Below are 27,595 nucleotides of genomic sequence, written 5' to 3'. Positions count from 1 at the left end.
GATGATGGGAAACTGAGCGGTGAACATACAAATGTCCTTTGACTTTTTATACCTAATGATAATAATAGTGTTAAATCTAAAAACATGCATTTACTTTGGGGATTATTTTGCCTTACAACACCTTGCATTTAAAGCCAAAACTTTATCTAAAAGCTATTTATCAGACATATATTTGTAACAATTGAATAACTTTCTGTGAGGAAAATTTCAGGGGCATTAAACTCTTCAAACATCTGCTTCCCATCAGTACCACCACTGAACAATCTGGCTCTCTAAAAGTTCCTCTAGAACAGGACGTTTCACATCAAACCACTCCGAATGATTTTACATCTTAACCATTTAATTAGGCAGAAACTTGAAAAATGGGTGGAATTCCCCTTTAAAATCTTCGGTTTCTCAATTGATGGTCTTCTGTTCTTCATTTCTCACTGAAAGATGGACATGATTTTTGTTCCTCTGCCTGCACTGCTCCTTTTCAGCCTGTGAAACCACAGACTTCTCATTTCTATAAATGACTGTCGTTTTTCATTAATGGGAGAAATAAAGTTTCAGTCCATCCATTGAACATCACATGTTCACACTTATACAGTAAAGCTGTGTTTGTGTTAACAGTTATTGCCAAACAGACAAACGTCTGCTGTGGGGTGGATGAAACAGACTGCGTGTTGCGCAGTTGTGGAGTTTCCAGACTCGGCAGGATGCAGAAATTATTTAAATTTGCTTCACCTGTGGTTTGTGCACTTCCTGCTCACTTTCCAGTTTAGCAGCTGCACTGGTTTTTCCACTGAAGCCCAGTTTTAGTTTTTTGCAAAACACATAAATCAATATTTATGAACGTTTCATGATCCAGTATGACCCAGTGACACACCACTGTGTAAAATGTATTTATTGGGTATTTTTGTATTACAAATCAGTTTTTGAAAGTACTGAAAATCATACTATCAAAATCTAACTGAAAAAATATGAAATGGATTAGAAGTATGAAAGCCTATTCATTCCAAGCAGAGGAGACAGATGTTATTTTGGGATAGTAAGTCTCTACGACATAATAAGTCATCCTTATTACATATACATAATACGTCTGAGAAAAATAATATTTTGCTAGAGTAAGTCATTATTTTCAAATAAGTCAAAACATCTTATTACAGGATACTAATTTGAGATAAGTCATTATTTTGACAAAGCAAGCTAGAATTTTGAGGAAATATGTCATTGCTTTGATATACTAAGTATTTATTAAAAGATACCAAGTCATTTTTTGATGTGAAAGGTCATTATTATTGCATACTTTTAAGTCAGACAGTTATCTTTCAACAAGTCATTTTAATTAGAAAATAAATCAATATTTCGAGATGCTAAGTCAATATTTTGAGAAAATAAGTCATGACTATGAGATAGTACACCAACATTTATAACACACTGCTGCCAGAATCAAAAAATTAGAAAAGAAATGCAGGTAATTTTTTCCTCCTCTACATGGCAGGAACAGGCTTCCATAGCCAAGTGGCTCAATCATTTCTAACAGATATTAGAAGTGCTCTGGTGATTACAGTATAGACAACAGGAACAGAGTAAACCCCAGTAAACAATGCAGCATATCAATAAAAAGAGCATCAGACAAAAGGTACAAAAAACATAAATGCGTTTAAAAAAGTCTTTTGAGTCTCAGGAAACTTTGGTTTATCTACAGGGTGAGGAATATGAAAATATCACAGTAATGCCTCCTCTTCACCTGATCAAAACACGGTGAAAAGACCTGAACCACTGTCTGCTTACAATATGTCTCTAAAAAGTCAGGCTGCGCAGCTCGATTCTTCAGCAATCCCTGATGCATGGGTGATGTTATAATGAGGAGCAGTTGCGGTGGCCTCTGAAGCGTTTAGACTTAGTTTCAGATCAAAAACGAACCTAAATAAACACAAAATTTCACTTATTGAAGGAAGAATGCTGTTCATCCCCACTTGACCCTATGTGAATATATAATGGGATAATATTCTGCGACCTGATGTCCATTACATCCGGCATAAAGCTAACACTGCATTCCACGATAAGAACATCAAAGCAGCAGTCTTGGTGGTGGTAGTGTGACGGTCTGGGGCAGATTTACTTCTATAGAATCTGAACAACCTACGAAACAGAAAGGAGAATGTCCGCCTGTTAGTTTGACCTAAAGTTCAAGCGTACTTTGGTTAAGCAGCAGGACAAATGAATCGAAGCACCCAAGCAAGTCCATCTCTGAATGGCTCAAAAAAAACTAATGTAAGGTTTTGGAGTGACCAAGTCAAAGTCCTCACATTAATCTCATTGGGATGCTGTGCTGAGACCTTAAACAGGCGATGAATCGCAATGCAAGTTATGGTGGTTTATTAGTTATTAGGTTTAGGGGACAATTACTTTTTCACATGGCCGATACAGGTTTCGAATAAATCCTTATATTCAATGAATAGAACGATCGTTTAAAAGCTAAATTCTGAGTTAACTTGTGTCTCTATCTAATATTAAAACTGGTTCGATAACCTGAAATATTGAAATGTGACAAATTAGCAAAAACAGAAGAAATCAGGTGGGGGCAGCAACGTACTTACAAAAAAGATGAAGGTGGGAAACCATCTCTGATACAGCCTTTAAAAAAAAACGAATGTAGTCAATCAGCCAAGACATGTTTGACAAGTTTGCTTCTTTAGTTTTTGTAAGTGTAGAAGCCAATGTAGCTAGTAATGCTTATATATAAATATATATATAATGTAATACCATGTCAGAAACCATGTAAGTATGTTCACATTATTTTGCAACCTGACCTGGTTTGAGGCAACTGATGCTTTAGGTATGCAGTTTGCACAGCGCTAAAGGGTGGAAGGTAAGCTTCCATTCCTTGTTTGCCACATTAGCTTCATATCTCCAGTGCAAACTTGTTTTAAGGTGCTCTTTGAGCAAATCTACACATTTAGCTCTGCTGCAGGAACATACAGCCCAGTCTGAGTGACTGGTCAGTCACTCAGCTACTGTCTTTCACTCACACAACATGAGCAATTCCACTCTTAACAACTCCGGTCATAAACACAGTATCAAACCAGTAGTACATTTTCACACTGAGAGGTCTTTTTGTTTGTATTCAAGAAGGTACAAATTAGATATTTATGAACTGACTTAATCGCCATATGTATATATATATATATATATATAATTTTTTAAATGCATGTGTATATGCATATGCATATCAGCTTGTGGATGCAGTCTACAAATTTAGCATGCAAAAGTGAGATGTTATGAACGACTAAATAAGAGAACATCCGAAATGCTTTGTTCTATTGTTCATCAACATAAAATACAACTTCAACGCCTGGCTAAAAGAATGGCTGAAAGCCCAAAGTTTAAAGCAGCAACAGACAGGCTAAAGCATGTCTATTACTGCGGCCAATTGGCTGATTGACTTTACAAAGCCTCAAAATCTTAAAATTAGGTAAGACAGCCACATGATGATATTTGTGCTTGCAGAGTCTGCAATTGTTATTTGGAATTCAAAGTTATCGTGGGAACATGTTTAAGCCTGGAAGATCAAACGTACTGTTCAATCAATCCATTCAGTGCATTTGTAGCAGTAAACACCGTCACATTCACTCTAATTTAACAAATTTGGCACAATGGCATGAAATGGCCTGAACTTATGGTCAGTTGAAAAGGCCTTTCCACTGAAAAGCATTTCAGATTTACAATAATGTGTAAGGTAGGCTTTGAAAAGCAGTGCTAGCTGCCAAATAGTCCATGTTAAAAACCATCCTTAAAACAAATTTGTTGCTTTGTCGTACTCCTCACAGATTGGCCCCAGTGGCCTCACGCTAGTCCTCTTCAAAGGGTCCTCATTGCTTGTCTGCAGCAAACACTACAGATAAATAAGGGAGAGAGATGGAATCGTGAACATAAACATCGTGAATAATCAACAAACTCGCACTTCTGTGACACAAAAGAAGGAACGACTACATTCTACAGCAAAATGACTACCTGCAATCAGGGATGCACTGATACCACTTTTTCCCCTCTGATACCAGTAAAGTATCAGCAAATACTGAGTGAAAACCGATACCAACTCTATCTATTATACTAACTCTATCTAACCAATACTAAGGCCTAATCCCAGTTCTTCCTTTTACCCCTACCCATTGTTTTCGAGTGTCACCCTAACCCCTTTGAACTGAGTTACAAGGGGCAGTGGTTTAAATCTTGCCCTACAAAATGGGACAAACCCCAAATTAAATAAATAAATAAATAAATACATACATAAACACATTGCTTCATTAACAGCTACTAGCGCTGATCTGTAGGAGACCCAGCCCATCTTCGGTGAAAGCAGATAGCAGAGGATAGCAAAGTTCAGCTCCTCACTGCTGGGCCTTAGTTATATTTAGGGATTATACGCCTTCAAAGAGGGGGGCAATTATTTATTATCACCCACCACTAATTCTTCAGTGATATGAAGCTGAAGTCAGATATTCACCAGCTTCTTGCTCGATTTTTCCTGTTCCACCTTAAATGGAGCAGCAGTTACATTCTGGCGCTTCAGGCGTCAACACTGCTGGACTATTTAAGGTGGAATGGGAAAGTTAGCTAGCTAGCTAGCTACCGAAACATTAGCGTGCTATTATTATTGAACTAAGACAATAATGTGGGTATCGTATTTTTTCAAAAGAGAAAAATCTCACATCTGTGGGTTTTTCTTTTTTTCTGTTTGGAGTGACCCTCTGAAAATCCTCCGTTTGGAGGGCCATGTAGCCTCAACACTTCGTCCTGCCCCTCTATCTCATCAAAAATTGACAACCTACCCCTACACATGAACATGCAAGACAGAGGGCTAAGGGCGAAGTGGTAGGAGTAAGGGGTGAAATGGGATTGGGCCTAACTCTATCTAACTTCTCCATAGGTGGCAACAAACCCTGATGATTCCACCCACAATGTAAACAGTCCTATGCTAAATCGTGCACATCCCCAGTGAAATTACATTATTTCATCAATGAAAATATGTTCTCAAATCCTCTACAGGGAGCACAAATACATTTCCCTGCATTTTCTGGCATTTTCTACTTGTTTGCTGAGTTTAACATATTGGAAAACAAAAATTCACCATTTTCACATCCTACATGATGTTTTTCTCCCAATGAAATTTACTGTTTACTTATAAAACAGCATAGAATGTGGTTTGTGCATAAGTTATGGCACACTTTTTTCACAGTATGTTACACTCAGCAAGTAAATGGAAACAGTACACTAAAATTTGCAGAACACGGCATGAAACATTTCCTGAAATCAAATACACAGGAATACAGGCGTGCTGGCTGGCTAATTGGCCAGAGATACAGGAAAATGATTCGGCCTGCACCAGGCAGTAAAGCTAATGCTTAAAAAGTTTGGTCACTCCCCAGTTTGCAGTTTTTAATGTTTTTTTATTTTTTAAAAAGATGTTGTTCCCTCTGCCCTCCTGCACCGCCCCCTACTGTTCAAATAGAGCTGGGTTTGCCAGATTGGACAGGATCCCTGGTTTAATATTTTAATTCAATTTGCTATGAAAATAATTATTTATTAGTATTGTTTTGTATTGCTTTGTAGTATTTCATTTTTTGAAGCAAATTAAATAAATAGAATTAATTCAATCTGCATATTAATAATAGTAATAATAACAACATTTACACCTCATTTACAATATTTATAACAGAACTTATAATAATAGTAGAGATGGTAATAATAAGCCACTGTCATGTGCGTCCTAGACTTGATACATTTCGATTTGTGGCCATCCAACTTTAGAGAACGGCCAGATCAGAATACATGGGTTTTTCCACCGTGCATGTACATTGAGTATATATAGTATATATAATACAGTGTGCTGTAGCATGCTGCAGCACTTGAGGGGAAATTTCACTGATTTTTCTAAATTCCTGCTTTAGTCTGTTGTTTATATATATATATATATATATATATATATATATATATATATATATATATATATATATATATATATACACCAATTCATTTAAAAATATTGTGTGAGTGAGCTTTTAGAGGTGTTAAATACTTTGAACATCTGATTCCTATCACCAATGCTGTGAAAACCTCTGACACAGCAAGTTCCTCTATAATGGAGCATTAAACCACTCTGGATGACTTTATTTACATTTCAAATATTTAACGATGTGGAAATGTTGAAAAGTCAGTAGAATCACCCTTTAATCAGAAGTTAAAGCCAGTAAACGTTGTGAAATCCATGTATCTGACCCTTTTCTCCTTCATCTCGCTCTAATAATGAACAGCTGAGAGCTGCCCAGAGCAGAAATATCTTTAAATAAGCCTGTTCTGTGGACACACATGGTTCATCCACGTGACGTTACTGACTAGAACATACGCATGCAGGTCTATTCAGGAAACAGGTTCAATCACATTAATGACCAATTTGAGCCAATTACCTAAATGAACGTCTACCATCAAGTTAGTGAGGCTCATAATGTGAAGCTTACTTCTCTCGCGCAGACCCTGGCCGAAGCTGTGGTAGAGGCGGTACAGGCCCCAGAACAGCACGCTTTTGATGGTCACCGAGACCACGCAGCCTGTTATGGCAGCAGCCTCCAGACTGTATGTCTTACTCTGGCCCCACTGGGAAATGATCTGCAAAAGAAGAGGCATATGTTTTCTGCTCCAGTGGGCCGCTATTCAGTCACTCAAGCTCTCACTTCTCCGCTTATCCGTGCATGGGTGTGCAGTTGTACGCAAAGGTGTGAACACCCCTCCTCAAATAACATGCTTTGTTGATTTTCCAGGTGAAAAAACAAGTTAAAACCTCATCTAAAAAGAACATTACATTTTTTCTGCACATTTTAATCCACAGTTTCCATCTATTTACTGAGTTTAACATATTGGGAAAAAGATCAAATATTAAATAAGCCATTACTTTTTTACAGGCCATTATGTTATTTTTCTCTCAATCACTTAAATTCAGCAAATAAGCAAGAATGGTGCATTAAAATGTGCCCTAGTGTGTTTTCCGTAGATTATACAGTCACTTATTCGCTGTAGTAACGTACACAACAAAACATGTCATTTGAATATTGGTGCCCAAAGTACGGCACATGACTGTACATGGAGAATACAGGCCAAGTTTGGAAGGAACACTACCTTTGTGAAAATAAATATAAAAAATATTTTAATAACTATATTTCTTGGCTAAATGTGTGGAGCAGTAGTGTAGATGTCATGCAGAGGTCAGTCCTCAGACGGACTCCAACTCCATTACCCAGAATCCTCAGCAAAGAATCCTGACTTCGTCCTCCAATCAACGTTCAAGTTCACCTGAGTACTAAATACTTTCAGCTATGTATTGGTCATATGACTAGAGAGATTAGTACATAAGCCTGGGCTTTAGCTAATAGTTGTGAGGTATTGCTTTCCCTGTGAAACTACTGGGCTTTTTCTGTACCGGTGTTTATTGTGTACTGGACCTTCTGCCTGTTTTCTGTTTGCTCGGTCTCTTGGATTTGCCCTTGTGTACTTCAGCCTGGTTTGTTTTGTACATGGTTTTGACCCATCGCTTGTATCTGTATTGCCCTTGTTGGTTATGGTTGCCATTCTGACTCTGCTGTGTTTACTGGAACTGACCCAGGCCTGTTTTCTGACTACTCTAAATGTTCCTGTTTCCACAAGTAAAGCTTGTGTTTTACATCCGCGAGCGTCTGCTTCCTGATTCCACCTTACAGTAGAACTGATTCTTCATTAGTTTTGCCTCTAGTGTCACTCTGTCCAGATTCTCGACATACATTCTGCACTATTTCTTACTGACTCAATAACAGAGGCCACTTCTGAGTTGAATCTCTTTGTGTCTTTTTTTGTGTATATTAATATAACCTCATTAAATTTTAGCCAACAATAGTTGACTATCAGTACTGAATAGTAATCAGGGGCCACATTACAGGAAGTTCTTAATTCTGAAATCTTATCTGTTCAGTCACGACGACAAAAGTGTTTTTGTAAAATACAAAAATAAAATAAATCACTCTTTGCTTTCAGTCTTTTGGCCTGTAGTGTATATTTGCAGATGAAAGAGAGCGCTGATATTTCTAGACAGCAAATTTTCTGTTTTTCTCTATGTGCATGCAGTATTGAAGTAAAGGACAAAACTGTTTAATTTACAGTGTAAGATAAGAAGGGTTAAAAGCTGCCTGTAAGTTGTCTTTACCGAATAAAGAAGGTAAATGAAATAAGCCAGCTGTGGCAAGTTCATGAGGACGAAAATCCAAACCAGGGGCTTCACTTCTTTTAAAACCTAAAAAGAGATGAGAAGGAAAATATGCATCAGCAGACAGTGAAGATTTGTGGAGGGGGAAAAAAGGAAAAATTGTGTGTTCAAATCCTTTATACCCTAAAAAATATTCATTAGCCCTGATTATTATTTGGGCATCAGCCATGTCCAACTTCATCAGCTAAGTCTCCCATTTACACGATGCTACCAGTGCTCTTGGGCTGAAGACTAGCACATGCATCTGTGACATATGTGAAGCCAGCCACCACACAAAATAAGAGGTTACACTGCCCCCTCTGGGCATTACGAGTTTTGCATTTCCAAATACAAAAGGCACCAGACCAGTGTTTCACTAGTGTAGTGCACTTGCCCTCACAGGTGTGTTTTCAGTCACATTATTAGCTCTTGATTAAAGGGAAACTCCACCAACTTTTCAAAAATTCTGCATAAGTCAGTGGTTGAGATATAAACAAAGTCATTCAGAGTGGTTGGTTTTGAAGTGGTTGTAGAGGTATAGAAAAACACTCTGAGTGGCGGTGATAGAAACCAGAAGTTACAATTTTATCTACTTTCCAAAACCAGCAGCGAACCTACATGTGTCTTCTGAGTTTTCATATGTAATATTGGTGATGGTAAAACAGTAGAAAGTCTGAAAAAATTTGGGGCAGTCATGGGCTGGAGGTTAGTGCCCGGAAGGCCCTGTGACCAGAAGGTTGCCGGTTCAATCCTCAGTGCTGACAGTCCATGACTGAGGTGTCCTTGAGCAAGACACCTAACTCCAATTGCTCCCCGGGCACCGTGCATAGGGCTGCCCACCGCTCCGGGCAAGTGTGCTCACTGCCCCCTAGTGTGTGTATGTGTGGTGTTTCACTTCACGGATGGGTTAAATGCAGAGGTGGAATTTCCCCATTTGTGGGATGAAAAAAGTATCACTTAACTTAAAATACATTTCCTTGGGAGACCCTGCATGTACCCCTCGGATTAACAAGGTGTTTTTGGCCTACAAGGTGTTAACAGAGCAGGCTCCTTCCTACCTGCACTCGCTCCTAAAGGCTTACAGCACCGCCCGGCTGCTGCGATCCTCCAATGAACGTCGCTTAGCTTTGCCAAACATTCACACAAAGCAATCGAGACTGTTCTCATACTTGATTCCCCAATGGTGGAACAAGCTACCTTCCGCTGTCAGAGCAGCGGCGTCCCTCGCTATTTTTAAGAAACTCCTGAAGACAGAGCTCTTCAGGGAGCACTTACTCTAATCGCCTCTTGCAAATCTAGCCACTACCAACCTCATCTCCTTCTTGCCCTCCTTCCCTTCTCTACCCCGCTATTACCCCTTGGCCTCCTTTAAGGCCTGACTATGTTTGTTCTATGTACCTCATTATTTGTAAGTCGCTTTGGATAAAAGCGTCTGCTAAATGTAAATGTAAATGTAATGTAATGTAATGGCCAAGACTTTATCATAATTGTACTGTTGTTAAACAGCGTCTCAGACATCAGGCAGCGTGTGCCTAACCCTTTTGTGTAGTAACTTTCTGGGAGGGAGCTTTCAGAAGCCTTAAACTCCTCAGACCACCACTGAGAAAAATTCCAACTCAGTAGGTTTCTCTAGAACGACATTTTCCCCTTTAAGTCCTTCCTGGGCTGGTTCAGGTGTGTTAGTGCAGTAAGAAACTTGTGCAGGAGGACTAGAGGAGTCAAGTTCTAAGGAATCACATGCATGCATACATATGATTGTACAAAGCAAACAGACTCACAGCAATGGCTCCAACAGCAGCAGTGAAGCAGGCCCAGACAACCCCAATTCCTAGAACGACAGTGTGAGCGTAGGACATGGAGGTGCCTGATGTTAGGATTAGGATGCACAGGCACAGCTGGTGAAAAAGGGGGAAAAATATCATTTTTAATTATTTAAAGTTCTTTCTTACCCAAATGCAGTTGCTAAGTCAGGACATAACTTTATAAATAAACAGTTTCTATGAGAGATTTATAATTTATCATTTATAATCTCTGTTCATTTCAGATATCAAGAGGAGATACAATGCAAGTACTTCTAGATTACAGGTTTGGCACCACTTGAAAATGCAACACCCGGCTCAATGCATGGAATACAACAAAATTCCAGAGGACAGAGAGGAGTCCTCGCTCGCATGTCTGTGCAAATTTTTGAAACAACAAAGAAAATTTACAAAACAATAGTACAAAAGTGCAGATTATGACCACAATAATGGAATTTATTGCCTTTGATGACCATTCTGTGGTTGAGGACATAAGACTTCATAGGCTCAGACTGTCACCTACATATTGTAATCATTTTTCATACTGTAATAATTTTTCCCTCACAGAAAGTTTATTTCACGTAAACTGTTTTTACTTAGTGTCAGCCCAGTTTCGTCCTATAACTTTTTAATAATATGAACATAGCTTCTTTATCACCTTGCAAGTTTCATGCTTCATAAACCAATTCAAAAGCATAAATAAAACTTTTAAATAATTCAAATTAAAAAAAAAATTTCAGTTTGAGTTTTCGGCCAGGTGTGTCTTCAGTTTCAGTTTTGGTTTTGGCCAGGAATTTTCACTTCAGTGCGTCTCTGCTTTTAATGCCGTTACAAGCACATTGGCACAAAATACATTCACACAAATGACAGAAACTAAAGAAGCAACAATAAACAGTTTGAAAAAGTAAATGGGCAAAAACACAATCATGTCACTGTGTATATGGCTGTGCGTTAACCCGTGTTGATGCATCTCCAGGGAAAATCACCTGGGCTTGAAGGTCAAAAGTAACCATGGAGAAGCAGAGGTTCAGTATGAAGTACTGCTCCTGCATGCTCTCCAGAGCCCCGCCCACACGGAAGGCCATCATGTTGGGCCTCTGGATCAGCAGCATGGCGCAGATCACATGCAGCAAACCCACACACAGGATACAAACAAACCGTACCTGGAAAAACACACATACAGCTGAAGGGTTCCAGCAGAGACGCTCAGCTGCAAAATATACACATAAACCTGTCAAACATTTACTGACATACCTTGATGAGTAAACTGACAGTAAGCTTGAAAGGCCTGTTCTAGGCACGCTTTTATGGGCATGAAATCTATCAACCTTCAAATCTGGGTGACGCACATTTTCAACATTAAACTTGAAGTGCGTGTTGTTACACTACTGTTCAAAGCTTTGGAAACTCTCTTTTCATTACAATAAAACCAATTCTGTTAAAAAGGAAATCAAATATGACTAATATTCTACAAGTTTCAAACAATTTATAGTTAACATAAAGATTAAGACCTTTCTTTTTAAGATGAACAGGGCTGCATATGACTGTATAACAGTTGAAAATGCTGTGCATCGAGAACAAACTTGTGATAAAATGGATATCCAGAACAGGAAAGCAGAGAGCAAATCTCACTTGCTATCCATAGTCATTGCTATCATTGACATTTTTACCTTGTCATAGTTCCTTGCTATTCCTAAACCTGTTTAAATTGTGAATAAAACAACAGTTTACATTTTGGTAGTAACAAAAGTACAGTATACTGCACGACACTATACTATACCACACCATTGCATATATATATATATATATATATATATATATATATATATATATATATGATTGTTTTAAGACTACACACCTAGCACGACTTCCCCTACAATTTCATCATAACACGTCACTGAGATGATTAACCACATCTCTATATTGTAACTCGTAACTCATACTGAGTGCATTTCAGTATTTTTAGACTGTACAAGGTGTGAAACAATCATTCTATATCTCTGCTCTCTGGCGCCGTTTGTTTATTTAACATGATCTGTTAGACAGCGCAGTCTGCGCAAACGTCAGTGGAAGCCAGTGGAAGCACGGCCCATAGAACTCGACTGAAGTGAGGCTTCAATGCAACTTTATGGCAGATTCAAATACACTTTGTTTTACTGGAGCAAAGATCACTGTTTTGGACTTTTACAGTCTCATTTTGGCTCCTGCACGGACACACTGGGATTTTACTGAGAGGGCTTTTTGTATATGAAAATCAGCTCAATGTTTATTGCACAGTAGGCTTTCTCAAACCTAACGTTTGTCCCTTCTGGAAGCTCAGCTTCTGTATGTGATGACTGGTGGAGCTCTTAGAGGGCAACTCATAACAAACTGCAAACTAGCAGTGGCATTGCTGGCTCGCTATAATTCTCATGTTTTATGGTCTTTTTCAATGTGTAAAATATTGAGAATTAAATTCAATACAGTTTTGGGTTTGGTCTTTTTTTTTTATTTGGTTTGTTAACAATAAGGCATTTATTAGCTTCTGTTAGTTCATAATTTAGCAGTTATAGCTGCTTTGTTGGAGCAGCAGGGCAAACTGCTGATGTTAACCTTCTTTTAAGTTTAAAATTAAATTAAAATTAAGTTTAAGTTTAAAATTAAATTAAATTAAAACATTAGTTGTTTGAAAAACCTAGGAGAAACTAAATTGCACTTGAGTTGCATGATGTGATGCTGTGTGCAACTCATCTGAAACAGTTGCAAGTGTCTCAACTCTGTGGAGCAAGTTTCATAAAACAGCAAATCAAATACCTTTGTGTATTTGAACTGTAACTGTCAAAGCGCAGGGAAATTGTGTTACAGGCAACGTACCACATGCAACTAGCTGCATACACCCTGTTTCACCCTGTTCGATTTGTCTGAATGATGAATTGACCTGTACGCTGATAAATCTTTATAATAATCAAGAATGAAGTTATATGTTAATATCTAGAATGCCTTGTGGGTCAAAAGTCCCTCAAAATACTTGAAATATTATGTAAAGCTTCTAAATATATCTTTGGTGCCTAGTTTATTATACTTAAATCTATTTTGTAGAAGTTATTATTGAATATAAAATAATATTGACTTAATGTGGCCGCCAAACTTTTGAATAGTAGCTTATGAGTACTCAAATTTTATGCCTTTAGATTATCGCCACCTGTGCCTCTATATTCTCTCAGAAAGCATCAGGCGCCACTGGTGTGCACCTGCAGCCGGTGGCAACCTACTTAAAAGGGAACTATTTTTCAGCAGTTCCACATAATTAATTGGCTAAGATGTAAACAAAGTGTCTAGTCTAGTGTGAAATGTTCAGTTCTAGAGAAACCTACTGAATCAGAATGGTTCTCAGTGGTGGTGATAGGAACCAGATAATCTGAGGAGGTTAATGCCTCTAAAAGCTCTCTCACAGAAAGTTACTACACAAAGTGGTTTGGCATACGCGGCCTGAGACACTGTTTAATGATAATTTTGTGATAAAGTTTGGCCTAAAACATTATGTTAATCCATTTATTGGAATTCATTCATGGCGGAGGGGTACATGCAGGGCATTGTGAGGCTAAATAGGCCCCAAAGGAAATTTATTTTTTTAGACTTCCCACTATTTTGCTACCACCAACATTACATATAAAACCTCAGAAGATATTTGTAGGTTCACTGGTGTTGGACAGTAAATAAAATGCTTATATTTATGTTGTAGACATTAGACATTAGAATAGGACCCCTGGTTCTTATCTCCACCACTAAAGTCTGTGCAATGCACCACTTCAAAACAAACCACTCTGAATAACCGTTTATATCTCAAACACTGTATTTTGAAAAAATAGTGGCACTCCCCTTGAAATTCTAAGTAGGTGTGAGAGACATCAGAGTTTTGAAAAAAAAGCTGAAAAGCACTGATTTGGTTCAAAGAAATTTGATAAAAATAAAGAGTTCAGTGCAGGCGTACACTGTGTGCACAATTATTAGGCAAGTGAGTATTTTGACCATATTATCATTTTTAGGCATATTTTCTAACGCCAAGCTGGATAAACTTGAATGCTTAATGGATTTAAGCATAGCAGGTGATGTGTATCTGTGTTATGAGGGAAGGTGTGGCCTAAGGAGGTCAACACCCTATATCAAGGTGTGCATAATTATTAGGCAGCTTTTTTCTTCAGGTAAAATGGGCCAAAAAAAGAGATTGAACTGACTCTGAAAAGTTAAAAATGATCAAAAGTCTCTCAGAAGGATGCAGAACTCTTGAAATTGCTAAGATATTGGGGCGTGATCACAGAACCATCAAACGTTTTGTTGCAACTAGTCAACAGGGTTGCAAGAAACATGCTGAGAAAAAAAGACGCAAAATAACTGCCAAGGATTTGAGAAGAATCAAGCGTGAAGCTACCAGGAACCCATTATCTTCCAGTTCTGACATATTCCAGAACTGCAACCTAGCTGGAGTATCAAGAAGTACAAGATGTTCAGCGCTCAGAGACGTGGCCAAGGTAAGGACGGCTGAAACCTGACCACCACTGAACAAGACACACAAGTTGAAACGTCAAGACTGGTCCAAGAAGAATCTTTTTTTTTTCAAATTCAATTTTTCAAAGGTTTTATGGACTGATGAAATGAGAGTGACTCTTGACGGACCAGATGGACGGGCCCACGGCTGGATCAGTAACAGGACAGAGCTCCACTTCGAGTCAGACGCCAGCAAGGTGGAGGTGGGTACTGGTATGGGCTGGTATTATTAAACATGAGCTGGTTGGACCTTTTCAGGTTGAAGATGGGCTCAAAATCAACTCCCAAGCCCACTGCCAGTTTTTAGAAGACACTTTCTTTAAGCAGTGGTCCAAGAAGAATCTGCATCTTTCAAAAAGAGAATAATATTACAGGACATGCTCCATCACATGCCTCCAAGTACTCCTCTGCATGGCTCGCCAGTAAAGGCGTTAAAGATGAAAATCTTATGACATGGCCCCCTTCCTCACCTGACCTGAACCCAACTGAGAACTTGTGGGCAATTCTTAAACGGGAGATTTACAGTGAAGGAAAACAGGACACCTCTCTGAACAGGGTCTGGGAGGCTGTGGCTGCTGCTGCACAAAAAGTTGATTGTCAACAGATCAAGAAACTGACCGACTCCATGAATGGAAGGCTTATCACTGTTATTGAAAAGAAGGGTGGCTGTATTGGTCACTGCTTTTTTGTGTTTGTTTGTTGTTGTTTATAATTCTCACTTGAACAGATGAAAATAAAGTGAGATGGGAAAATATTTTTCATTTAGCTGCGTAATAATTCTGCGCAATAATAGTTGCCCAATAATTGTGCACATATAGATATTCTGCTAAGAAAGCCAAAACCTCACTTTTACTTTCTTAAACATTCATGTTTGAGGTTTGTTAACATTTTGGATTAACCGAGAGCGCTGTAGTTGGTGATTAATAAAAATAATCCTGAAAAATAAGACTTGCCTAATAACTGTGCACACAGTGTAGTATCATTTATCAACATTCTACATTTTGATACTGTATAATGTGCCACATTGTGCAATGCTGCTTGGGCACTAGATTCTTATCATCCCTGTTGACGTGGCAACAACACACTAATTAACTACTAAACTTCACTAATAAACTCAGTGAAACTCATAAACTCACTTATCACTTGTCATAGACCCTGGCCTTTCAGATGTACAGCAATCAGGCCTAACAACTCCTTGTTCCTAGGCTCACTGTCCATTATATCATTGTAGTTCTACAGTCACAGACTGTAGTCCATCTGTTTCTCTGATACTTTGTTAGCCCCCTTTTACCCTGACATGTAAACTATAGAACTGTTGTGCTGGTATGAGTGGATCAGACACAGCAGTGCTGCTGGACTTTTCAAACACTGTGTTTGTCTCACTGTCCACTCTAGTAGACACTCCTACCTTGTAGATGTAAAGTCACTGATGACAGCTCATCTGCTGCTGCACAGTTTGTGTTAGTTAACCTCTAGTCCTTCATCAGTGGTCACAAGATGATGCTCACAGGACGCTGTTGGCTGGATAGTTTTGGTCTCAGTCTAGCAGCGACACTGACGTGTTTAAAAAACTCCAGCAGCACTAACACACCACCACCACACGAGTGTTACTGCAGTGTTGAGAATGATCAACCACCCAAATAGTTCCTGCTCTGTGAGGGTCCATGGGGGTCCTGACCACTGAAGAACAGGGTCAAAGGGGGCAACAAAGTATCAGAGAAACAGATGGACTACAGTCTGTAATTGTAGAACTACAAGCGCACCTATATGATAAGTGGAGCTGATAAAATGAACAATGAGTGTAGAAACAAGGAGGTGGTCATATTGTAGTCTTAATGCGCAAATGTATGTCAGTGTGACCGTGTGTCATGTTCTAAGCCTTTACCTGTTACTTCTGCTTTTACTCTCTGGAAGGTTTCCAGTGTCTTTCTTAAGCTGTTGTGTCATTGCAGAGTTGCCCTATTATAGCTGTGGAGTTAGGTAACTTCTCAGGGAAACGCTGCATCTGAAGTGCAAGACCAATGGTATCAATTCCTGTAATGGAGAGCCACTGCCCTGCACAGTCTCAACTACTGTCTGCCTAGTACACCAAGTATTATAAATAGTTGACAATTTGGATCTGGTGTGTTGGGTAGGGCTACAATGATTAGTCCATAAAGTTAATTAGTTTGTGTGTTCACTTATAAACAAAAGTGCTCTATAATGTTAGCATTATAATATATATAATGAGCACTTTAGGAACACTACACTAGTTAGGGCCTCCCTTTACTCTCAAAACAATCTCAATTCTTCATGGCTTTCATGCTGCAAATATCCCATGCTACCACACTCCAAAGGTGCTCTAATGGGTTCTGGCAACTGGGAAGGTCACTGAAGAAAACTTAATGAAACCAGTTTGAGACACCTTTTGCTTTGTGATGTGGTGCATTATGATGCTGGAAGTAGTCATAATAAGAAGGGCAAAATGTGCCCATTAGGGGTTGCACATGGTCAGCAGCAATACTCAAATAGGCTGTGGAATTCACTTGCTGATTTATGGGTATTAATGGGCCCAAAGTGTGCCCAGAAAACATTCCCCACACCATTACACCACCTCCACCAGCCTGGACTATTGACACAAAGCAGGCTGGGTCCATGGAATCAAGCTGCTGGTGTCAAATTCTCTCCTCTATCAGAGTGCCTCAGCAGACATCAAGAATCATCAGATCAGTTTTTCCAGTGACCGACTGTCCAGTTGTGGTGACCCTGTGCCCACTGCAACCTCAGCTTTCTGTTCTTGGCTGGCAGAAGCGGAATCTGACATGGTCTTCTGCTGTTGTAGCCCATCCGCCTTGAGGTCTGACATGTTCATTCTGGGACACTTTTCTGCTCACCACAAATGTACAAAGTGGTTATCTGAGTGACCGCAGCCTTTCTATCTGCTTGAACCAATCTGGCCATTGTCCGCTAGCCTCTCTCATCAACAAGCCATTGCCATCCGCAGAACTGCTGCTCACTGAATGTTTTTTCACCTCTCTAAGTAAACTCTAGAGACTGTTGTATGTGAAAATTACAGGAGATCAGCAGAAATATTAAAACGAGCCCGATGGTTGATGTGAACATTACCTGAAGATGCTGGCCTGTATCTGCATGATTTTATGCGCTGAACTGCTGCCACAAGATTGGTCGATTAGATAATTGCACGAACGAGTAGGTGCCCAGGTTTTCCTAATAAAGTGCTCAGTGAGTGTATATGCATTTTATTATTAATATTCTTGTTGTTTAAAAATTTCTCCCCAACTCAGGCATCCCAGGCCAGTCCCCAACCACTTCCTTCACCTCATACAAAGCTACTATGCTGGGAGTGCGAAGTCCAAGATGATCTGCCCTCAAAACACATAAAGCCAGTTACCACATCTTTGTGAAATGTTACTGTTGCAACATTTGACAGCTCAAGACACTTGTTACGTCTGCTAAGTCTGTTACATTAGCGAACTGATCCTCTCAAGGGTTCCTGGCGTTATAAAAATTGTTGCGGTCAAATGTTGACTCATTCAGCTTGAACTCACAAGCACAGAAGTTTGTGCATACACAGTGTATGTACAGCTAAACTTGCATAAAAACGTTTATGCTCATTTGAATAGTGGTGCTGTGTGTGTTTAGTTAGGCTGTTATCCTACAGAAAGAATTTTGATAGCTGAAACCAAAAAAGACCATTTAATTAACCTCTTTATGTACTGCATTCTGAATGGCGACCGAGGAGAATCATTTTTGTCCGAGATTTGCTGTAATATTACTTTTGGACTCTGTCCAACAAGGATGTACATCAAATTGAGTAGCACAAAGGAAGCAGACAGAGGAGTACATGTTTTTTCTTTTATTTAGCAAACTGCCTCAGAAGCAAAGGGAAGTTTTTTACCCACTATGGGTTAAATCAGTAGATGAGCTAATTCTAGAGCAAACAGTTTAACATTGGATGAGAGGCAGCAAGTCATTTTCTGCTTAGTGAATAGTGTGAAAACATGTTGACGCTTTGATGTAAAGCTTATGTAAAAACATAAGCTATCATGTCTCAGCCTAGTTGCACCACTTCTGACCTCTCAAGTCATGTCTGAGGCACTTTAAAACTCTTGTGTTTTTTGATGAGGTTAAGTAAAATAATAAGCAGTAGTAAAACACTTCACCGTGTGAGAAGGATGAGCTGTCAGTTTATTAGATACCTCTACTAAATATTTACTTAAATACCATAAATAAACATTTGTACAATGCCAGCTTTTTCAACATCAACTTTTACAGCTCTACAGGTTCTGTAAGTAGACCCTGTAGGAATCATGTCAACTTTTGAGAGGTGTTAACGATTTTCATTACACTGGCCATGGATGGCTGTGGCATCACCTGGGACTGAACTTTAGATCTCCTCATGATAGAGACATAATAACTGCACACAACTCCCACATGTAAAACGTAACTGTGCATTCTAATACGATGCCTGTGGTATTTCTGACAGATTAGAAAATATAGGAGGTGGCATGGCTTCTATTGTTCCCTTGCCCCATAAGTAAAAAATCTGACTACAGTAATAATAGTGCAATAATAGTACAGTATTTGCAGCCCAAGTGTTGGAGCACGGAATAATTGAAGCTGTGCAAAACTCTAAAATCTTTTTAGTCACCAGGATGACTTCAGTTTGGACTAAATTTATTATTACAGTGTTATACAACAGTTAGTTCTGGCCACGCAAGCTGATTGGTTGAGAAGCGTTCTACGCTTTTATTTTGCCATTTTTTTCACAAACACTCCATCAGTCCGCTGAGACGCCGTTGCTAAGCAACGAGTTTGACAGCTGTAGGTGACGCTCAAGCCATTTGAACATTTTTACTTCTTACTTTGTGCACAAACAGCAAATGACAGTCGTGATGTTATTTCATGATAATACACTCCTCTCGTGTTCTACTGCTTAATTACAAAGGCATCCTAACTAGACCAAATTTTATAAACCCTGTCTTAATATTCGAATAACCCCAGTTGTATCATAATTTATGTTATAACCATCTGTTTCTAACATGAGCCATTCTATTGAAAAGTGAATGTTTTTCTTCCTAAGCAACTGTGACAGGCAGTAAAACACATTCACTTTAACCAGCATGAGAGCATAATTCATTCTCATTGTAAATTTATTTTAGTAACACTGCAGTGACATTGGTGATTTAAGAGCGTTGAATATGTGGCAGTTCATTATGAGGAATAGCATTAGAACAACCAGCTAAAGCCTTGGTAAATAGAAAATGAAACTCAGGTGCGCTGAGCCCTGCTAAACGGCAGGGGATGGGCTCCTAAGTGACGCAGCTGTCGTGTTGGCACAATCATCAAGAGATCAAGAGTACAATCCCTGATGATGCAGCAGGCACCTGTGTCTGGGAGTCCAAGAGAGCTGACCTCACTCTCTCTGGGTGAGTAAGATGCTAATCCCTCTCCTCTCAGCTCAGCAGCTCAGGCATCTTTTAGCACTAAGCGTTCTCCTCCAATCGTGTCGAGCTGTTCAATGACATTGCGGTGGTGGTGTTTTGGAAACATACATTGACTGGCTTCACATGACTCAGAGGAAACATGTGCTAGCCTTCACTCTCCCATGATTTATCATATAATTGAGGGCGATCTAGTTGGTGGGAAGAATTGGACATGCCCAAACTGGGGAGAAAATTTGGTAAAATGGCCCTCAAAACATGAATAAGATACTATGAGTTATAATTTCTAATATAATTCCTATAATTCCTATAATTCCTAAATGAAGATACAATTCGCTTCTTAACTTGGGACAAAAGATATTAAGTTTCTGGAACACAGCCCCTGATATATGGAACATAATGCAGTGTCAATGTGAAAGGCTAACCCTCGATTTGGTGGTGCTGGGATGAAGCTATGTTGGTCAGTGACATACCAATAGAAGCAGGTCGTGTGTTGTGAGCACGCTGAAGTTGACCACCGAGCGCACCATGACCACAAGCACGCTCAGTACAAAGACAATCAGCTCTTGTCTGTTCTCCTGCAGCACCCCCCGTGTGATATAGTACATGCAGAACACTAGGAGAAACATCACACAGACACAAATGCAAGATGACATTTTCTAACTATGCACAAGTAATGCTGACAATGGGTGTCCTTGAAAAAACAACGCCAAGAAAGCAGCGCATGTTGCTCCAAAATGTGTTCAGCACATAATGTGTTAAAAGTGCTTTCATGCATTTTTGAGGTTTTTTTTATTATAAATTGTATCAAAACTTTATCTTTACACCCTTATAAAAAAACACAATTAGAAGACCTCCAAAAGAAATAACAAGACAAAATGCTTTGTAAAGGCCTTTACCTTTGCATTAGAGAATAAAACAGTCAGTGATGTGTGTAACTATGTATCAGTGTAACAGTCTTGGCTAATCATGTGTGCATGTTGTAAGACTTCTTTTGACACCATCTGACTTCTCATTGTGCGGCTTCATATTCAGCACTACTATGAGCTAACAGCACTAAAGAAAAAAGAAAAACAGATTCTTAAGTAGTTGAACCAGTCATGCCTGTTGCTTTTGATTTTCCTGACTGGCAACAGCACTGAAAACTGGGAGTTGAACCTGGGAGTTGGTTACATGAAACAAATGAGAAAGTTTTACCTCGAATAAGTTAACCTCTTCCCTGAGGGAGAAGCGGCTTAGAAAATGAATGAATGAAAGTTAACCTCTTTAAGGTTGATGCAAAATGTGGATAATTCTGCTGTTTAATCTGCCTTTCTTTGTTAATGCTATAAATTTTCTTTTCATGCATTTATTTGATATGTAAAGAGCGTGATCTACCAGTTGTATTGATGTCACCTTTGCCACAAGTAAGATTGTGCAATTTCTGCTCTACTAGATCCACCCTGGTCAAGTGTAAGTGATATTGTGAAATGAAAGTGTCTAAAAGCAACAGCGGTCCACCTATGAAGTAGAAGACCACACAAACTCACGGCAAGGGGGCTGCAGAGTGCTGAAGCACATACATTGATGGAAAAAAAAGGTTCTGTGCAGGTATGTTTTTTATTCATCAAGGTATAAACAGCATAAATATAGCCTCAAAAGTACAACAATAGTTTTGAGGTCCAACTGTGTACCTTAAACATGTTTTTTCTCCCCGTGTCTGCGTGGGTTTCCTCTGGGTTCTCTGGTTTCTTCCCACAGTCCAAAGACATGCAGTCAGGCCAATTGGACATACTACATTGCCCCTAGGTGTGAGTGACTGTCTGTGTCTGTCTGTCTACCCTGCGATGGACTGGTGACCTGTCCACGGTGAATCCTGCCTTCTGCCTGACAACAGCTGGGATAAGCTCCAGCACCCCCCCGCGACCCTGAGGGAGTAGCAGCTTAGAAAATGTGTGTGTGTGTGTGTGTGTGAGCTAATGTTTTAAAATATAGCAATAGATAAAAAGCAATAAAAAGCCTGAAGACAAGACAGGGTATGTGGAGTCAATTCAACTTGGAAAACATATAATTTGAATAGGTTATGGTATAATTACATTCCCTGGCTAAAGGTACTGAAGACGTTTCCTTAACAGAATTATCCCAGTAACAAGAGGGGTACCACCTCAATGACAGTTTAGTACCCTTTTTTCTGAGGGTGTTGCACACAGTTCCAAACTGCCTTTTGAAGCATATCGTCCATTAGGAGTTTAATCAAATTGGTTTCCATAGCCGAGCAGCTGCACATAAGCCTAAGATCACTTCATGTAATGCCAAGCATCAGTTGGAGTGGCGTAGAACATTCTACCACTGGACTTCAGAGCAGTGAAAACAGGTTCTCTGGACTTCACTATCTGGCAGTCTGCTGGATAAATGGATAAATCTGGGTTTGGTGGCAGGATAACGCTATCTACCATAATGCATGGTTCCAACAGTAAGTCTGACAGAGGGACAACCTTCATGGGTTGTTTGTCAGGGCTTGGGCTTGACCCCTTAGTTCCAGTGAAGGGTAAAGTTAATTCTGTAGCATACAAAGACATTTTAGACATGTGCATACTTCCAACTTCCAGCCGTTTAAGGAGGGCCCTTTCTTGCTCCAGCATGATTAAGCCCCTGTGCACAAACTGAGCTCCTTAAGGACATGGTTTGACCAGTTTGGTGTGGAGGAACTGCAGTGGCCTGCACAGTGCCCTGGCCTCAGCCCCACTGAACACTTTGGGATTACCTGAAATGTCGAATGTGGGCCAGGCCTTCTCGTCCAACATGAGCGCCTGATGGCCCGAACACTTGTCCGTCTGAATGGGAATAAATTTGCACAGACACACTCCAAAGTCTTGTGGGAATCCCTACCATAAGATACTAATAATCATATTGGGGTTCAATCCCCGACCAGGGTAACCACCCTACACTATACCAATAAGGGTCCTTGGGCAAGACTCCTAACACCACCTTGGCCTACCTGTGTAAAATGATCAAATTGTAAGTCGCTCTGCATAAGAGCGTCAGCCAAATGCCATAAATGTAAAAATATTGGTCTGATGTTCAGGTGTCCATGACCATGACGTGTGGTTAAAAATAGGTAATTGATCAAAAATAAAAGCTTATGGATCCCAACTGTTCTCCAACAAAATCACAGTGCATCCAACAGTACCGGAATCCTTTATGCACCTTTTACACAGCGAGTAACTCCTCGGGCAGCAAAGTTAAGGGTCCACTACCAAATTCTCGGCATAGATCATTGCCAAAACGTTTAATCTGAGGGTTGGAAAACAGCCTCAGCTAATTCTGCAAAGCACCTTCATACTTGAACCAAGTATATACTGCACTCTCAGACAAAAAAGGCACTGTCACTACCAGTACCCCTCCTTTCACTGGACTGGTACACGCAAGGGTCCATCTCAGTACCTGTAGTCAGGGAACATAATTGTACCATAATCCAGTGAAAGGATATTTTCTAAGTTGTACTGATGCCACAAACCCCATCTTGTCTTTTTGTTTTATTGCTGTTTTAAAACACTCGTTTATAAAAAGGTACAAATATGTACTTTTCACCTGGAAAAACTTATTCAAGGTGCCCAATTGGATCTTAAAATGCCATACATTTTATACAGTTTACATTGTTTGTACCATGAAGAATGAAAAATGTATCTGCACAGAACCTTTATTTCTAACAGTGTGGACATCACTGCATGTACCTAGTGCTGACAAAAAAAATACTTTTCAGCACACAGAAAGCACTTGCAGTCACTTACAGATGCTGACAAGCTGGATGAGGGACACCGTGAAGTCATCGTCGTCACTGCCCTTACTGACTCTCTCTCTCTGGATGTTGAACACAGTGAGGATGAGGAGGGCTAGCAGGGAGCTGAGCGTGAAGCAGAAATAGATCTTCACTAGACACGGCAGCTCTGACCACCGCTTTATCTGGACAAAGGAAAGCAGGCATGTGAAAATGTGAATTTATTTGTTGCCTGAAACGATGCAAAACCACAAGTGTAGGGCCGAACCACACAGTTTGGCAGTGTTGCAGGTTGTTTGGGAGACGCCACCGTCAGTCATTTTGCGTTCTAATGCAAATACACAGTTATCTGGAGGATTTATCTATTATTAAACTGTATTCATTTATATATATTTCTTAAACTTAATACTGGTAAACACCTTCCTGTGGCATATTTTAATGTCTAAAACTAAATTTTTAAAATCTGAAACCGTGTTATCAGGGCTTTAAAGACTGAAAAGGTATATACGAAAGGGATGCTTCTGATGAGTGTGGTGTACTACACATCATACTCACTGGTCCACATGGTGTTGGTAACAGGTCTCTGTGTCTGGGCAGCAGGTTTGGAGAAGGCAGGTCAACGCTCTGAAGCCGCTGAGGCGACAACAATGGACTGAAAAGTGAAAAGTGACATGAATGGGTGACACGGCAAAAATGTCATGTCACTATACTTCAAGACATTTTCAAAGTACATGGTATGTATCACAATATTCTGACACAGTGCAGCAGCGGGAAGGGAACCGAAGAACTCTGAACTCATTGTCACGTTGAGGAAAGCAGTTTGAGACGACTTCTGCTTTGTGACATGGTGCATCATCATGCTGGATGTAGCCATTAGAAGATAAATAAATTGTGGCCATAAAGGGATGCCCATGGTCAGCACCAATTCCCAAATAAACTATGGCATTCATGTAATGATTGGTATCCATGGGTGAAAAGTGTGCTAAGAAAACATTCCCCACACCATTACACCACCTCCACCAGCCTGGACTGTTGACACAAGGTCCGTGCTCTTAGTGCCAAATTCTGACCCTACCATCTGTGAGCCTCAGCAGAAATCAAGATTCATCCGATCACGGTACATCGACGTGTTCCTTCTCATTCTCCATCAGTCAGAAGAACTGTTTCATGATGCAAAGAACCCTTTAAACATGCAAAGGGATCTTTAAAGGTTCTTTAGTGAAGAAAATGGTTCAATATAGAACCAAGCACACTCAAATAACCCTTTGTATAATCAAAGGGTCCTTCTATTGTTACAAGTTTGACATCATAACAACAGAAGAATCTTTTTTGGGTGTTATATAAACCCAAACTTGAAAAGGTTCTATATTAAACTCCATATAGCACCTTCTCCATCGGTCTGAAGAGCGATTATGTAAAGATCCATCATGAAACGGCTTCTTGGAGTGTTCATGGTTCTACATAGACTAAGGAACTCTTGAAGAACCCTCTTTTATAAGAGTGATGGTTTCTGGCCAGAATGCCCCATTTCCCAGCAGGCATGTTGTGTTGCCAGAATACAAGACACAATGTTGTCACAATGTGTCATAGCATTCATCAGCACGTTGAAATATGAAACTGTGTAACTCGTTGCCCCAACATACATTTTTAAAGCCACCTGACATCAAATAGCCACACTGCATAAACATCAACTGACAGCATTAACACTGTGCCAATACAGCATGCGAACATTACCTCAACACCAACACAAACATCTGCGCTAAACCTGGAATATTATATTTCACTCAAGTGTAAATGTGACAACAACTAAACTCTTAATTAAACTAAAGCTTGCAGTGCACACATCTAGTTCACCCAGGTTTTAGTTGCCTTTGAGGCACACAGAGGACGACTGCCCAGTGTCCAGAAACCTTCTAACTGAACAAACCTCCATGAAACAAAAGCGCTACAGAAGACAGGCTCTGCCAGTATGAAACATCAACATAATAGCCATAATACACATAACGCTATATTGTGAATATGCGTACTGTAAATGTAGCAAATAAATATATAAATTAAATACAAATACAAATCTTATAGTCTGTCCTTCATTAATCACTCATTTCTGTATTTATGTCCCTATTTTTCTTTCTCCTTATGACACTGGGGGGGCTTTGCAGACACTAATGGCTACGTGTGTATTCCTTTGTTGGATCTATTACTTTTCATTTTGGCAGATACACACATCCAGGTGTTTGCCAACTATCATATTAACATGACGGCAGCAGTTCCTGCACTTCCACATGACAGAGTGGTGTAACGTTAACACAGGTGCCTCCTTCCTTTATGTGGAGAACAAAAAAACAAAAGTTCACAATATCCAGCAGGACAATGTAAACTTCTACATTTCCTTTTAATCACTACATGAAAATAACCACAGAGCTCACAAGGCCAAATACAGAATGAAGGAACTCATCAGACCTGCTCTTTTAGCTTGTCGTGGTCGTGTCCATTGACCGTTCACTTCTCATAATCCTCACACTAAACTAACTTAAGAGTTAAGCTCAATTTCTCTCTCTCTCTTCCTCCTCAGCGTCCCTCTCCACCAGTCAGCTCGCTGTGCAGATACAGCCAGCAGTTAGTTATTTTAGTACAATCACACAAGTGGTCCTTAAAGGGGCTGAAACCTAAAGCAGATTTTTAACTTTTGGTCTTTCAATTTGCTCAGTTATTAGTTATAAAAACTATATTTTTCACTATATATACATACACACACACACATTTACGGCATTTGGCATTTGTTTCTAATACAGGATGGATGGTGAGTGTAAAGACCAGTCACTAACAAACTGGTCCACAGGGTCTCACGCTGAGGTGCTGGCAGCAGCTTTCCTGGTTTCCCCACCAGAGACACAGCTCGGGGACACAGAGCAGGTCTGGGCTCTGATGAGCTGCAGCCTGTTGATGATTAAAACACCACAACATTTCACCTCTGATCCCAGCTCAGCTACATCCCAGCACAGCTACATCCCAGCTCAGCTACATCCCAGCTCAGCTACATCCCAGCTCAGCAACATCCCAGCTCAGCTACATCCCAGCTCAGCTACATCCCAGCTCAGCTACATCCCAGCTCAGCAACATCCCAGCTCAACTACATCCCAGCTCAGCTACATCCCAGCTCAGCCACATCCCAGCTCAGCCACATCCCAGCTCAGCTACATCCCAGCTCAGCAACATCCCAGCTCAACTACATCCCAGCTCAGCTACATCCCAGCTCAGCCACATCCCAGCTCAGCCACATCCCAGCTCAGCTACATCCCAGGTAAGCTACATCCCAGCTCAGCCACATCCCAGCTCAGCTACATCCCAGCTCAGCTACATCCCAGCTCAACGCATCGTTGGAGTCATGAGGCATAAAGAGAAACTCAGCGCTGCTCAGCGAGACCGACGGGGCGAGATTCAGTCCACAGACCTCCTCTTCCAGACCTCCTCCTATCCTCACAGCTGCTGTTTTTAAACCTAGTGCTACAGCTACAGCCACTGTTCAGCAGCGTCACTGCCCCCTCAGACCACCCTCCGACCACCCTCCGACCACCCAAACGGGCCAGTTTACTGAACACTCACCGAATCTCGTCCATTTCGTTCGGATCTGGAGAAGCTACTTCTGCTTTCTACCCCTCCATCAGCTGACTTCTGCAAACCTGCTCCTCACATTTTGGGACAAACATGCAGGGAGTGGGCGGGGAGACGTGCGAACGTCGTGACGTAGACTTGGAATTTTCTCCACATCAGTGCTGCGTGCGCAACTCGCAGCACGAGTTTATGGACGCGTTTGATT

At 40.2% G+C, this 27,595-nt stretch overlaps 1 protein-coding gene across 2 annotated transcripts; it reads right to left on the bottom strand.

Annotated features, from left to right (window-relative positions):
- Positions 1-870: 870 nt before the first annotated feature.
- On the bottom strand, positions 871-27,571 carry LOC108442345. 2 transcript variants are annotated; one of them, XR_001859032.2, is made up of 10 exons: positions 27,382-27,571; positions 24,334-24,430; positions 23,792-23,963; positions 20,495-20,637; positions 11,040-11,216; positions 10,033-10,149; positions 8,216-8,302; positions 6,504-6,651; positions 2,586-3,880; positions 871-2,127 (listed from the first exon to the last, which is right to left on the bottom strand). XR_001859032.2 is itself a non-coding variant. In XM_017722337.2 (9 exons), exons 1-9 carry the CDS (start codon positions 27,393-27,395, stop codon positions 3,858-3,860), a joined length of 978 nt encoding a protein of 325 aa, XP_017577826.1. In that variant the 5' UTR covers positions 27,396-27,571; the 3' UTR covers positions 871-3,857. The 2 variants fall into 2 exon arrangements, 1 of the variants encoding a protein (XP_017577826.1); XM_017722337.2 differs by having other exon boundaries at positions 871-3,880.
- Positions 27,572-27,595: the final 24 nt, after the last annotated feature.

This window comes from Pygocentrus nattereri, chromosome 29, assembly GCF_015220715.1.
Source record: "Pygocentrus nattereri isolate fPygNat1 chromosome 29, fPygNat1.pri, whole genome shotgun sequence".
Taxonomy (NCBI): Eukaryota; Metazoa; Chordata; class Actinopteri; order Characiformes; family Serrasalmidae; genus Pygocentrus; species Pygocentrus nattereri.
The sequence above is the reverse complement of the archived record's forward strand: the minus strand, read 5'-3'. Positions and strand labels throughout refer to the sequence as shown.